Source organism: Thunnus thynnus, chromosome 9 (genome assembly GCF_963924715.1).
Source record: "Thunnus thynnus chromosome 9, fThuThy2.1, whole genome shotgun sequence".
In the NCBI taxonomy this organism is placed as follows: Eukaryota; Metazoa; Chordata; class Actinopteri; order Scombriformes; family Scombridae; genus Thunnus; species Thunnus thynnus.
This window is the reverse complement of record NC_089525.1, coordinates 19478109-19491224: the sequence shown is the minus strand read 5'-3', so window position 1 is coordinate 19491224 and position 13116 is coordinate 19478109. Positions and strand designations below refer to the sequence as shown.

Genomic DNA, 13116 nt, shown 5'->3' with positions numbered 1-13116 from the left:
TTAAACAACATTATGCAACATAGAAACTCAGGATTCTTTTGGATAAAGTAACGATCCACCAGTTTGATTAATTTCAACTTTGTTCCTGAGACATCATTTTACCAGACAGCTAAAAACACTACAATACCCATGTGCCTCAGTCGCGGTTGCTATGGTGAAGAAGCCAGTCGAAGGCGAGAATCAGAGCGGTAACGAATTCCAAACACTTTGTTATTTAAGTTGTAAACAAAACAAGGCGTCACAGTTGCTGAATTCAATCAAAAGTGAACCAGAAATTAAAAGTGAATTGATCTACGCTGCAGATTGTAAAATCTGTTTCTTAACACTTTAATAAGCTCGCTGTTAGCAGCACACGGGACCAAATATTAAACTCAGTGGTTAGATGTTTCTTGCCAAAATCACCTTAAGAGTTGTAGTTAACTTCTACCCTGAATCTTTATGTACAGTCTTGTATCTTCGACTTTTTACCAAAGAACCAGATATTTTCTAACACAGCTGTTCATCTTCTTTGATAATGATTTAACCAGGAGAGTTTCGTAACTGGGTGAGTCACGTAACATTGTCAGTGGGAAAAATGAATGGCCTGAAATAGCTCTTCCTGCCACAGCAGCGTGCTGTACAGTATGTGGATAATTAACATTATGTGCACTGACTGGTGTAGTTTTATGATGAAAGTTAGCTTCAGTTAGGAAAAAGCTGGAGCTCAGTGAGTTTAGTGACCAGTGTTTCCAGTTAAGCTAGTCAACCACACCATCCTCTTAATAGTGTTACACACACACACACACACACACACACACACCTTGGACCAATCACTGCTCTGCACATGCATGGACACACCCATGTTATTATACATGCATGCGATGAAGAAAAAAGGAAATGTTGTGTGTGTTGAGTAGATAAATGAATAAATGTGAGCCAAGGCCCCCAAAAAAGGAGTTTGTGAACTATGAATAGAAGAGTGAAATTAAATTTTAATTTATTTTATCAACTGATTGCTGTTGAAAGAAGAAAATAACAGTTTTGATTGGAGGTTAAAAGGAGTAAAACACCTTTTTACACTCCATTGTAACTATTTAACAAATATTACATATTGATGTATTCAGTTATATTTATAACTCATCTGATGAACTTTAAATACATTATTTAAAGTTGTGGGGCTCCAATATTTGAAAGGTAGTTCATTCCTTCACAATCAGCGACACAGAAAATTATTAACTGAAGAATTTATTCATTCATGTATTCAAAAATACTAGGAGGGTCTCATATTTAAGTCAGACACACAAAAACAGATTGTCGTGAGCAAATACTATAAAACGTCTCTTTTTTAATTGTGAGCTGACTGTAGTTCAGGCCGTCGGGATGTCGTCACTGGGATGTTGATTGTCTGGAAAGCAGAGAAGATCACACTCATCATATCATAAGCAGAATATTAGCTGTATTCTGAGTGATTGCAGATGTTTTGACCACTCTTTAAGTGCACTTTTACTTAACAGTCCAATTTTTTATTGAGCTTGACATTTAACTTGTTGCTCCATAGACCTTTCACAATGCTCTGCACATAGCACACTTATAAACTCTCCATCTGAACAAGTAATTTATTCTTAAAAACATTAAAGACTACATTAAAAAATTAACATTTCTTTCAAGAGGTTGCAGCCGTATTTGACATAATTTGCAACTTTTCTTGTTTTAATGAAAATCTGACTTAATGACTTATTAGGATTGACATTTCTAAAGGGCACACACACATACTGTAAAAACACATCTTCCTCATTCCATTTTCTCCTCCTCACCTCTGCCTTCATCATCCTCGACGCTCTCCAGACTGGTCAGCGGTGTGTCTGCTACCTGAGGAGCGTTTGTTTCGCCTTTCTCTCCCTCCCAGAGGACTGAGGAGGAGGTGTTCTGGCTGGAGCGCAGCCGCATGCGGGGTGGTGTCTTGTGATCGCCGGGACTGAAGGACTGAGACACTCCAGAGCCTCCTCTGGCCAAGCCCAACCCCCAGCCGTGACGGGACCCCAGCTTACGACGGCCCCCGGAGCCGCTGCGCATGGCTGGAGACCCGGGAGCCGAAATGTCCGGCTCTGTCTGAGACGGCATTTTTCTCAAGGGAGAAGGAGAGACAGGAGCACTGCGAGGGTCTGCAAACAGTGAGAATTACATTGTTAAAAGAATTTAGAGGATGAGAAATTATTAATATTGTTTTGATCTCATGTTTATACAAAAGCAGATGGCAGTGATGTTTAAAATTGGAATGGAATTTTAACGTCATTAAATCATTGGTTCATTCATTCTGCTATGAGTACAATCATTGAACAAGGCTATTGACAAGTTGACTCTCAGCATTTGTCCGCCTCGGCGCTGCACCATCAGGCTGAATAAATCTGCTGGATTGTTTTACAGCACAGTGCAAACAGAGTTCAAGCTTTCACATATTCTCACAGCGGCAGATGTCAGAAATAGTGAAGGAAAAGCACATAGAGGGGTATGTTTGTTTTTTAAGTGTTTATTTGGAAACAACAGTAACTCCTGTGATGCATCAGTAACTGGTGTATTTAACTGTTAATGGGTGCTTGATAAAAACCTTATGACTGAGTTTTAATTGTACATGAAGATACATTTTAAATGTGGTGACTGTTTCCTATTAAAAATATAATTTATCCCATTTGGCATTTTAAGTGAAAATGTGAAATTATGATAAAAAATGATAATGATACAAATGCTACTTTGAAAATTGTGGCTACAACCATGGTCTAAAATGAGCTTCATTCAATTTATTCAAATTGCACTTTTAATTCTATTAAAGCACATAAATAAGGTATAAAATCAGGTGTATTTAAAAGTATGTACGACAACTTAAGAGCTTTCAATCGATAGAAGTCTGGCCTTTATATTTAAAAGGGCAATCCTAACCTATTTAACAGTAGATTATATCAAATTGTAATAACTTTATTATGATTTAAATTATTCATAAATTCTGACTTATGGACTTATGTAATGAGATGAAGAACTGCAGAGGCAGAATCCACTGTGATCAGAGCACTGTAACATCAGCTGGAGCATGAAAACTGGCCTACGGGGTTAAAGTCACGTTAACCTGCAACTTTAAGGTTAAACGTAAGTGTTACTGGAAATGTCACCACAAACAGAGGAAACAGAGAAAGGAGTAGGGTTTGTGGGAAATGTCTTCATCTTAAAGGGGACATATTATGCACATTCACACTATAGTTTTAATCTGGAGCTCTACTGGAATATATTTGCATTATTTACAGTTCAAAAAACTCCTTATTTAACTCATGCTAACACTTTACACAGCCCCTCAGTTCATCCTCTGTCTGAAACAGGTCGTTTCAGCTGCTGTCTCTTTAAAGCCCAATCTTTTCTGATTGGCCAGCTACCCCTCGCAAGACTTCCGCTGTCTCCAGAGGCTATGTCAACAAACCATGCAGCAAAATATAATAGTAGGATTTCATTACTTTCTCTCGTTCTTTACTTGAAATGTCAGGTTCTCAAAGACAGCTGATCTGAAATATGAGAGTGGACAACGCAAACAGCGCATGGAAAAACCTTAGCGACAAGCGTAGCAACAAAGGCTTTGGAACGGACAGCCATTTACGGACAGACGCGATGAGCTGACGTCATGTTGTTGGCAAGGTAGAAAAAAACATTACAAACAAAGCGTTCAGATCAGGTTGAAGGCTTCTGACCTGTAGGGAGAATTTCTACATACGTTAATGTTTAAACATAGACATCTGACATAATAACAGTATATAAATAGGAGAAAAAACACAAAAAGCATAATATGTCCCCTTTAAGAAACAGGAGCTACCACTTATCTAAAACATGGCCTCATTTATTTAGACTAATTAAACTAAGATACTTGATTTCTTTTAGTCTAAAGACTGCAACAAATCAGTTTGAGAGAGATTCACTGCTTCTACTTGGTGTTGAAAGAATGATTTTCTCTCGGGGTTACAGGCTCAATAAAAAGCCATCAGTCCTTTTGTTGAGAAACAGAAAGAGTCACCCTCCAAGTTTCGGTCCTGGCACACAGTTTAAGAAACCAGGGAAAATAAAATTAAATGGGGACAATAATAGTACATCAAAAGAGATGGAAAAAAAAAACATGAATGCAGGTTGGGGCTTAAATCTTGGCTTTGATAATGTCTGCAGAGTTTTTTTTTCTTCCCCTCCCTGAATCAGTAAATGCATTCCACAGTCAAGGTGCATAAAAAGAGAATGAAGCCCCGCAAATCTTTCCCTTTCAACATGTGGTTAGCAGAGAAAGCCGGCCTCAGTCAGTCTTGGCACTCTACAGGGAGAGATCTAAGGAGAAGAGAGTGGTATCAATGCCGACCACACTTGGTAGTCATGAGATGATTTGTATGCATGCCTGTAGCCTCGCTTGATGGGGTGAGCATGTGAGCATATCTTTGTGAAAGCTAGTCGGCTGCTGTTTGTGTATGTGTGAAAGAGAAGCTGGTGTGCTGGGCTGTCTGTGTGTGTGTGGTCTCACCATGCTGAGGTGTGTCTGATGTAAATTCAGTGCTGTCGGCCAGATTTTCCACACTGCCCGCGGCGGTGAAGAGGGCGCGTCCCTCTCTTCCTCCTCCTCGGGGTTTGATTAGCTTCTTCATCCTGTCTGCAATCCAGTTAGATTTCCTACGAGGACACGGAGGACAGGGACCATTTACATAGAGTGGGGTTAGTTAGGGGAATGTGTGTCTGTGTGCACGCTGACACCATCAGTCAGTCAATCAATCTTTATTTATATAGCACCTTTCAAACAAATCAGATGCAATTCAAAGAGCTTTACAGGCGGTTAACAAAACATAGGATGTTAAAAATGGATTTAGAGACTAATGCACACCAAAAGAACTGAAATAAAATGGAATAGAATAAATGATAATAAATAAATTAAGTATAAATAATAAACCATAAAATTATAAAACACGACATAAAAGCCGGATGATAGACGGGTTTTTAGTTTAGGTTTAAAAATATCAGTATTTTCAGCTCCTCTCAGATCCTCTGGAAGGATGTTCCAGCGGCTCGGAGCGTAATGGCTGAAAGCAGCATCTCCAGCACAGCACATATTACGTGAACACCGTGATTTTCCAGAAGCAGTATTAGCTTGCCAAGTGTCAGTGGCTGCATCCTGTTCACAAGATGCATTGTGCGTCATGAAATTGTGTGTTTTCTGGCACAAAATTTCAGTACAAGAACAAAATGTTCCTGGAGCTGCCAAGTGCCATTTATTATGCCAAAGAACACACTTTGTAACATGACATCAAGAAAATCCATTTGGAAACGTAATAATTGAAATGTCATTACCATATTAATTTGTGTTCTCGGTGAGCACAACACACACAACAATACCAAGAATGACAAAAATAGATATGTGGTTCAAAATGCTTCCCGTCATTGGAGTGACTAAAGAGTAATATGTCAACAATTTTGTGATAACCAAATTAGTTTTCTTCATTTCAATGCACAAAATGTATTTTGTGATATTAAAGGATAAGGCTGGCGTTTTTCCTTATTTTTTCTTATTGTCAATAAATCTCATGTGCAGTCAAACCAACAACAAACTCATCCTACTTACAAGTATTCTGTGTGTATCCAAAGCCTGATATATCATATTCCTCTGTGCCGTAGACCTCCGTTGTTGTCCAAAAACTATTAAAACCGTGTAGCTTCTAAACAAACTACGGTAGCCATTGCTTTCATGTCCACGGAACATATTACCCAGTGCAACAGTTTGGCCTGATGTATAAGTTACATCAGGCTTTGGATACACACACAATACTTGTTAGTAGATCAATTTATTGTTGGTTTGGCTCTGCACATGAGATTTGTTGACAAGAAGAAAAATATAGAAAATTGCCAACATTATCCTTTAAAGAAGTGACACTTGGCTGCCCAAGGTGCATTTTGTGCATAAAACATTAGTCACTGTATGTTTTCGACCATGCAGTGCACCTGTACAACAATACAACAGACCTGCAATAAATCCCATCTTTGTGAAGCTTACACTGTTTACTTTGTTGGCACTGGGTAAGACATATTGAGACAATACTGCATATAGACTTGAGTCAGCTCCTCTCTGAAGAAAATTGCTCTGTATAAACATGTAGGATTTATTGTTATATGTGTTATTGATAGATACACAAGATCTGGCCAGCTTTCACTATATTTGAATTCAGGTGTAAACTGATGTTTTTCACCACCTCTGAATGAACGTTAAGCATTCATCAGTATCCACACTTAATACCTAAACTACCTTCTAATTATTTTTCTGCTTTGATTTTGTAATTTCTTTTTCAATGGATTCTATCCTTTTAACTAGTGTGTTTTTTTTACTTTATGTGAAGCACTTTCCTTATTGTTTAGTTATATTAACACACAGTCTACTGCAGGAGTATTGTATTGAGTTGAATTGTGCAGGTGCAGTTAACTAATAAACTCACAGTTCAGTGTATAGGTATATACATATATATATATATATATATATATGTGTGTATATATATATTTATACGTACTTGGCCTTGCTGGTTGGAGGTTGCATGCTGGGCTCCAGGACTCTATACTGATCCATAATCTTCTCCACCAACTTCTGCTTCTCCCGACGGAGCTCGCTCAGCTTCTCCCTGAAGGAAACCACATGAAGCATCAGAACAAAGCAGCTGAGAGCTGAGAAGAAAAATCTGAGCAGGAAGGCTGCTTGATTCATTTCACGCATTCATTTTCAGCGAGAGTAGATGGGATTATTCTGTGAGTGTGTATAAAACCTGGCTGCGTGATTCAGCCCATTCCTATAAACTGAGAAAAAATGCCAGATCAGAAAAGACACTGCATATGGAAGTTAATGTTGATGTGCTGCTGGTAAGCAGAGGGTTTAGGGTTCAAGCTGTGGCGCGGTCAAACAGAAAGGACGGCATTGCGGAAAAAGAGCCTGCACTCTCAGGAAACCTCCCTCTGCATGAAAGACGGCTGAGGATAAAAATACTAAACACAAAGGCGCTGACACGCTCAGCTGACCGCTGGTTACCAACACACGGCTGTGGGCGGAGAAGATCAGGGATGTTACAAGAGATGAGCAATGTTCAGAGATGGAAAATGACAAGTTTAGTTTGGTATCGAGACCCCTGTTCTGTTTTAGCAGCGTGGCTCTGTGGATGGTAATGGGGGTCAGTTGATCCACCACTGAAATATCTCAACAACTGTTGGAGGGATAGTCATGAAATTTGGTACAGACATTAATTTTTCCCACACAATGAATCCTACTGACCTTACCTCTAGCAGTACTATTACGCTGACATCTTTTGGCTTTTACTGAAATATCTCAGCAACTGTTGGATGGATTGCTATAAATTAAAATAAATTTTAAAATATGAAATAAGCTGAATGTTTGATGATGCACCAGATGTTTTTTTACACAGAACCATCTGAGAAGTCATCCTTGGAAACTTGGAAAAGGGCAGGCACTGTCTATCACCGTCTATCACAGATCGAGATCACGGGATAATGCGAGCCCGCTGATGCTGATTGGTTCGGACACAAGTGCATAACTTGAAGCCTGACAAGGTGCATTCTCGCATAATCTTGTGATCTTGTGAACCCAGCTGCCTCACAAGATGCAAACACACTCGAAGGCCAGTACAATTCATTTTGTGAAAGCTTCTGAAGGCTCTCCATGTTTGCTCACTAGATCCACAACATTTACCCCCGACTTTAGTTTAGAAGGGCAAAGTCACTGCATCATTAGTTCAGCTTCACTCACAACAGAAGTGATTGTTATTTTTCGTAACTCAAGGACTGTCTTTCGCAGTTTTCAAGGTCTTTAATATATTTTGGCAGACACTTTTAAAATGGAAATAAATCAAAGAGTGCGACTCATTGCTGTCAGGAAAGTGTTGTGTTTCTGAGGCAGTTTATCTGAAATGTGCACTCATTTTTTTCTCAATCAGAGACATGAGACATTTGATGGATTTTTGTATTTGACTGGTTTGTACCTGAACTATCACATCACATGGACTGACAAGATGACTGTTATGTCATCCTGTTTGTAATTTAAGTGTTTCATAGTGTACTTGTATTTGCTCTTCATTCCACCTATGAACACAAAGAAAAAGCTGAACAGGAGCTTCAGTCCAGACTGTGGTTCATATTCACTTAATTTTTTAATGAGAAACTGCTGGCTATGAGATAATAACATCTGTCTCCTTCTACCCTCTGTACCCTATTTGGACTTGTATCCTGGTGTTAGTTTGGATTACACTCTCATTACTGACGAACCGCACTGCAATGTACTTGGCACAAGACAGAGACCTTTACTTCCTGCAAATAACTTGATCTACAGGAATAAACACTCCAGTTTAAATAAACTGCACTCATCAGACCTTGTGATGATAAAACATCACCAAATAATTCAGACTGAAGAGATAAAGTTAAAGCTTTTAGCACAAAACCTTTTTTTGTACTCAGATGTAGCCTTGCTGTGGAGGGTTTTTTTCCCAAGTACTTTTATTCTAAATCCTAATTAATATTTAAAAAAGCACTGCTTCTACTCAAATAATATGTTTCAATAATATTTATTTGTATGGAGCGGTACAGGTTTGAGTCACACTGTCAGAATCCAAACTTGGCAGAGTCTCACTGACACCCTGAAGGTCAACCCCTCTTCTTTTCCAGAGTGGTGCAACAGCTTCATATTTGTGACACGTTGCCAATCGTGTCACTCTGGCCAATTAAATTTCAGCTGTGCCTGTCGTCAGTACGTGTGTGCCTGCAACCTGAGTGCTGCTGAGTTTAAACTGAGGGGAGTTTTTCCTTGCTGCTGTCGCCAAGTGCTTGCTCATGGGGGAATGTTGGGTCTCTGTAAAATAAGGAGTAACGTCTAGACCTGCTCTGTGTGAAGAGTGCCCTGAGATAACTTCTGTTATGATTTGGCAATATATAAATAAATTGAAATTGAATTTTAAACAATCATATACAGTACTCTAAATAAAGATTGAATCTTGTAGTGTGCCCTCTCCTTTCTTCCACCCCTCTCTCAGTCTGTCCAATGTTTCGGTTACTGCAGTGAAAGGGACATGGCTTCAGACAAAAAATATTATTGTGGACATTTGGCCTAAGATGTCGGGATGCAATGTGGAGTTTTGTTCTTTCTTTACAACCACAAGTATGTTTACATTGTTTTTCACAAAAAAGCATTGTGGGGTATCCATGAGGGCTGACAAATGTGTTGCATGAGTTTCCTTACTCTGTAAAACATTTGCAAAGCTAATTTTTGGGTATTTTGGATCCTCCTTTTTTCAAGTAGGTCTATCTGTGGACTTGCAGTATCTACACTACACACCCACTTTACTACATGACTTGCATCCATGTTTACTAGCTTGAAGTCTTGTTCATGTCTGCTCTTTCCTGGTGCATTGCAACCTTTCTTGGCGCATTACTGCCACCAGCTGTGGTTCAGTGGATTAGTGTCCTCAAGGGTAAGAATAAGGTATACAGAAAATGGAAGCCCACCCACCAAAAACATTGGTCACAACTCCACAGGGTACCTTTAAAGGGGACCAATTATGCTCATTTCCAGCTCTATAGAGCTATACAGCTTTATTTTTGGACTCTGCTAGAGTAGCTTTTCATGATTCACAGTTAAAAAACTCCTTATTTATCTCATACTGGCCATTTATGCAGCCCCCCAGTTCAGCCTCTGTCTTTTAACAGGCAGTCTTAGCTCCTGTCTCTTTAAGACCCCCCTCCCGATGAGCCCACTCTGTTCTTATTGACCAGCTGTCTGGAAGCTGCCAAGCGGCAGCCCTATCAGAGTTGTGTTAAGTTACTGCTGATGCAAATCCAACATTTCCTGCTTTACTGATTCATATTAAAAGCTTTTAAATTACTAAATAATAGGAGGTTGACACAACAACAGATGTTGATATTTGGAGCTGTTTGTTCAGTGGATCAGTTAGAAATAACGCAGGGAGGCAGTACAAGCAGAAACAGCCACAGTGATGATGATGTTTGATGAAGAGCTGCAGACAACCAGCACACCTCCAACAGGTAAACACCCTATTTTACTTTGCTTTACTGTGTAATGGAGTCATGGCTCGGCGTGACAACTTCCAAAACAATGGAAAAATGCCATGATGTTGTGCTTTGTGCTCACAGGGATTACTTACTACACACATTTACCTCATTATTTGACACATTTGCCACTTTTAACATGAACGTCTGACATTGTCACATAATATATATGACTGAAAATAAGAAAAACCATAATAGGTCCTCTTTAACGTTCAGTGAGCTCAATAACAGTTTTTTCCATTGAATGTCATTTACACATATGCACAACATACATATTCTTTGTCTGCTTGTTCCAAAGGTTAAAGGTTAGGTTAAGGTAAACCTCATTAACCCCCTTTTGTACAGATTAAAAAACAAGATATAACATGCTATTCAGTGAGCTTTGGAGGTGATGGTAGGTGGATTTTGCTACCATTTGGCTGAGCCAGGCTGGCTGTTTCCCACTGTTTGCAGTATGTATGCTAATCTAAGCTAACTAGCTGCTAGCTGTAGCTTCATTTTTAGCCGACAGATAAGAGAGTTATCAATCTTCTAATCTAACTCTCCACTAGAAATTGAATAAGTGTATTTTTCAAAATGCCAAATTATTCATTTAACCTTCAGTGACCTTTGTGTTAAAAAAAATGTCTTCTTCACAAGCTTTAAAAATCAGATAAAACAATATTTTTCCACTGCATGTCAGTTTACACAATTACATGTATTCTTGTAACTGTCATGGATGTCTCTAGACTTCTTGTGCAATGATGATTAACACCCTGGTATGGAGTCAAATTTTAAGTAAATTTCTGTTGGTCTCTACCTTTTGTAGAGTTATGACCTATCAGTGTTACAGGTGTTAGAGGTTATAGACCTGCAGTCGCATGGCGGGGTGCTGAACTAAAATATGCAATGAAACACCTTTAAATGTTACCACACTGACATTTCTGACAGTAATTGAGAAAAAAGTGAAACCTGAGTGGGGAAAAAATTATCTTTTCATGAATCAAGGCTGAAAATTAAGGTACAAAAAGATGTAATTTGTGAGAAATGTGGCTCATTAGACATAAAGGGTGAAGGCAGCTCTGCATGCTCACTATTAGTTCTGGATTAATTTGCTACCAGTCTATTAAGCATTTAAAAGGACAACTGCTGAGTGCTGTTGGACTGTGAAATTGTTGTCTCACAGACTCAGACCTCCACATAAGTGCTTTTATGTACTGGATATGAATTACTGCCTACAAAGTTATGAATGTTAACAAAATGTGTTCTCGCACACATTACATACAATTTGTCCCTGCTTGTTGCTGTAATTTTAACAATGGTTTAAGCTGCCCTGTAGCAAAGTGTGGAGACCTGATTTCCTCTTCAATCCACTTCTCTTTTCTTGTCAGTAATTTCAGTGTATGTGTATGTGTGTGTATGTGTGGGTGGGTGGGTGTGTGTTGTGAGAGAAAATTGAATAGTAGGTTATAATTTGATGTATTTCTTGTATATATCATACGTATACATAACACGTTTGTGTTCCACACCTGTTCTAAAGGCCTTTATTCTGTGTCTATTTTAAACTTAGTTCTTTGCTGTGTAAAATGAGACAGTTGAGTGTTTAACAGTTAGTTTATTCTGTTGTTCTTTTGTCTGAGCCAGTGGTAAGACAAATCATTGTTATGCAGATTGTTATGCAGATTTCAGATGTATCAATCTGATAAACCTTTAGAGGATAGAGTTGTTTGTTCTTAATTTAATGTTATTTTGTGATGCTACTTGGTGCATGCTTGTGTGCTGTCATATATGGTTGTGAAGAACCCTAGTTGAACCCTTAACTTTTGATTCTATCTGGGGGTTGTTTACTATCATTAGCAATAGATGTTTCAAATTCTGTACAATAGTATTTAAAGGACTGGCTGAGGGCCAAATTTTCAGACAAAGAAAAGATAGCTAGGTGATATGTATCTTTGTCTCCAGAAATATAATGCATTGTACTTCTGATTGTATTATTTGATTACATTATTTCATAACCTGCAATGCTCTCTTTATGTGTTTATTGAATGATCAAGCAATTTTCCACTACAGTGTGTGTGTGTGTGTGTGTGTGTGTGTGTGTGTACTGACTGGTACTCCCTCTGTTGCGTATAATGCTGGTCACGGCGCTCCAGGCTCTGCTCCAGTAAAGTCCGGTTCTCCTTCAGCAGACCCTGGTTCTGCTCTGCTAACTGCCGGTTCTCTTCCTCCATGTTCCCCTTCAGCTGGGTCAACAGCTGCACACAAACACACACACACACACACACACACACACACACACACACACAAGGATGGGCATCAATCAAAATGATTCGCTTGGTAAGATCACAATATGTAGTTCATGTATACATCATAGCCTGTAAAGCTGCAGCAAAGTAATTATTCTCTCGATTAACTGATTAGTTATTTGGTCTATAAAGTGTCAGAAAATGGTGAAAAATTTTGATCACTGTTTCCCAAAGCCCAAGATGCAAGCCTAAATGTCTTGCTCTGTCCCGACCAACAGATATTCAGTTTATTATCATGACTGACTCATAGAATAAACCTGAATATATTTACATTTGTGAAGCTGGAATCAAAGAATTTGGACACTTTTTCTTAAAAATGACTCGAAACAATTGATCGATTATCAAATAGTTTGGCAATTAGTTTTCTGACGATCAACAAATCGATTAATCGACTAATCGTTGCAGCTCTAATAGTCTTAATTAGTCTGTAAGAGCATACCTGATAATGTGAGTGTATCTATGAATGCATACCCAAGACAGTGTGTTTGTGTACATAAGAGAAAATGTAAAATTACATGGAAAAGATCTTCAAAGGCATCTATACGTCCATTCACATTTAGCTGAATAGCAATTAGCAGTATTGTGTGTTTCATCTTTGAAACATAACACTTCTATAGTGTGCATGATGTCAAAGGCAACTAGGTACAAATAAACCTGATTGTTGTGATTGAATTCCTGGTAATTGGTTACAGAAACTGCAAACTTAATGAATAACAAGACTCTATAGCCATGCTAGCGG

The 13116-nt window shown here is 38.6% G+C and overlaps 1 protein-coding gene across 2 annotated transcripts in view; it reads right to left on the bottom strand.

Moving 5' to 3' along the window:
- Positions 1-1208: 1208 nt before the first annotated feature.
- The window catches only part of ccdc88b (coiled-coil domain containing 88B), a 51445-nt gene continuing 39537 nt past the window's right edge, over positions 1209-13116 (bottom strand). For both annotated transcript variants that reach the window (XM_067599478.1, XM_067599477.1), the window contains exons 24-28: positions 12181-12326; positions 6543-6650; positions 4517-4662; positions 1794-2141; positions 1209-1384 (exon numbers count right to left, since the gene is read on the bottom strand). In XM_067599478.1, coding sequence (XP_067455579.1) covers positions 1347-1384; positions 1794-2141; positions 4517-4662; positions 6543-6650; positions 12181-12326 — 786 coding nt within the window. In that variant the 3' untranslated portion in view covers positions 1209-1346. The remainder of the gene's footprint in view (positions 1385-1793; positions 2142-4516; positions 4663-6542; positions 6651-12180; positions 12327-13116) is intronic.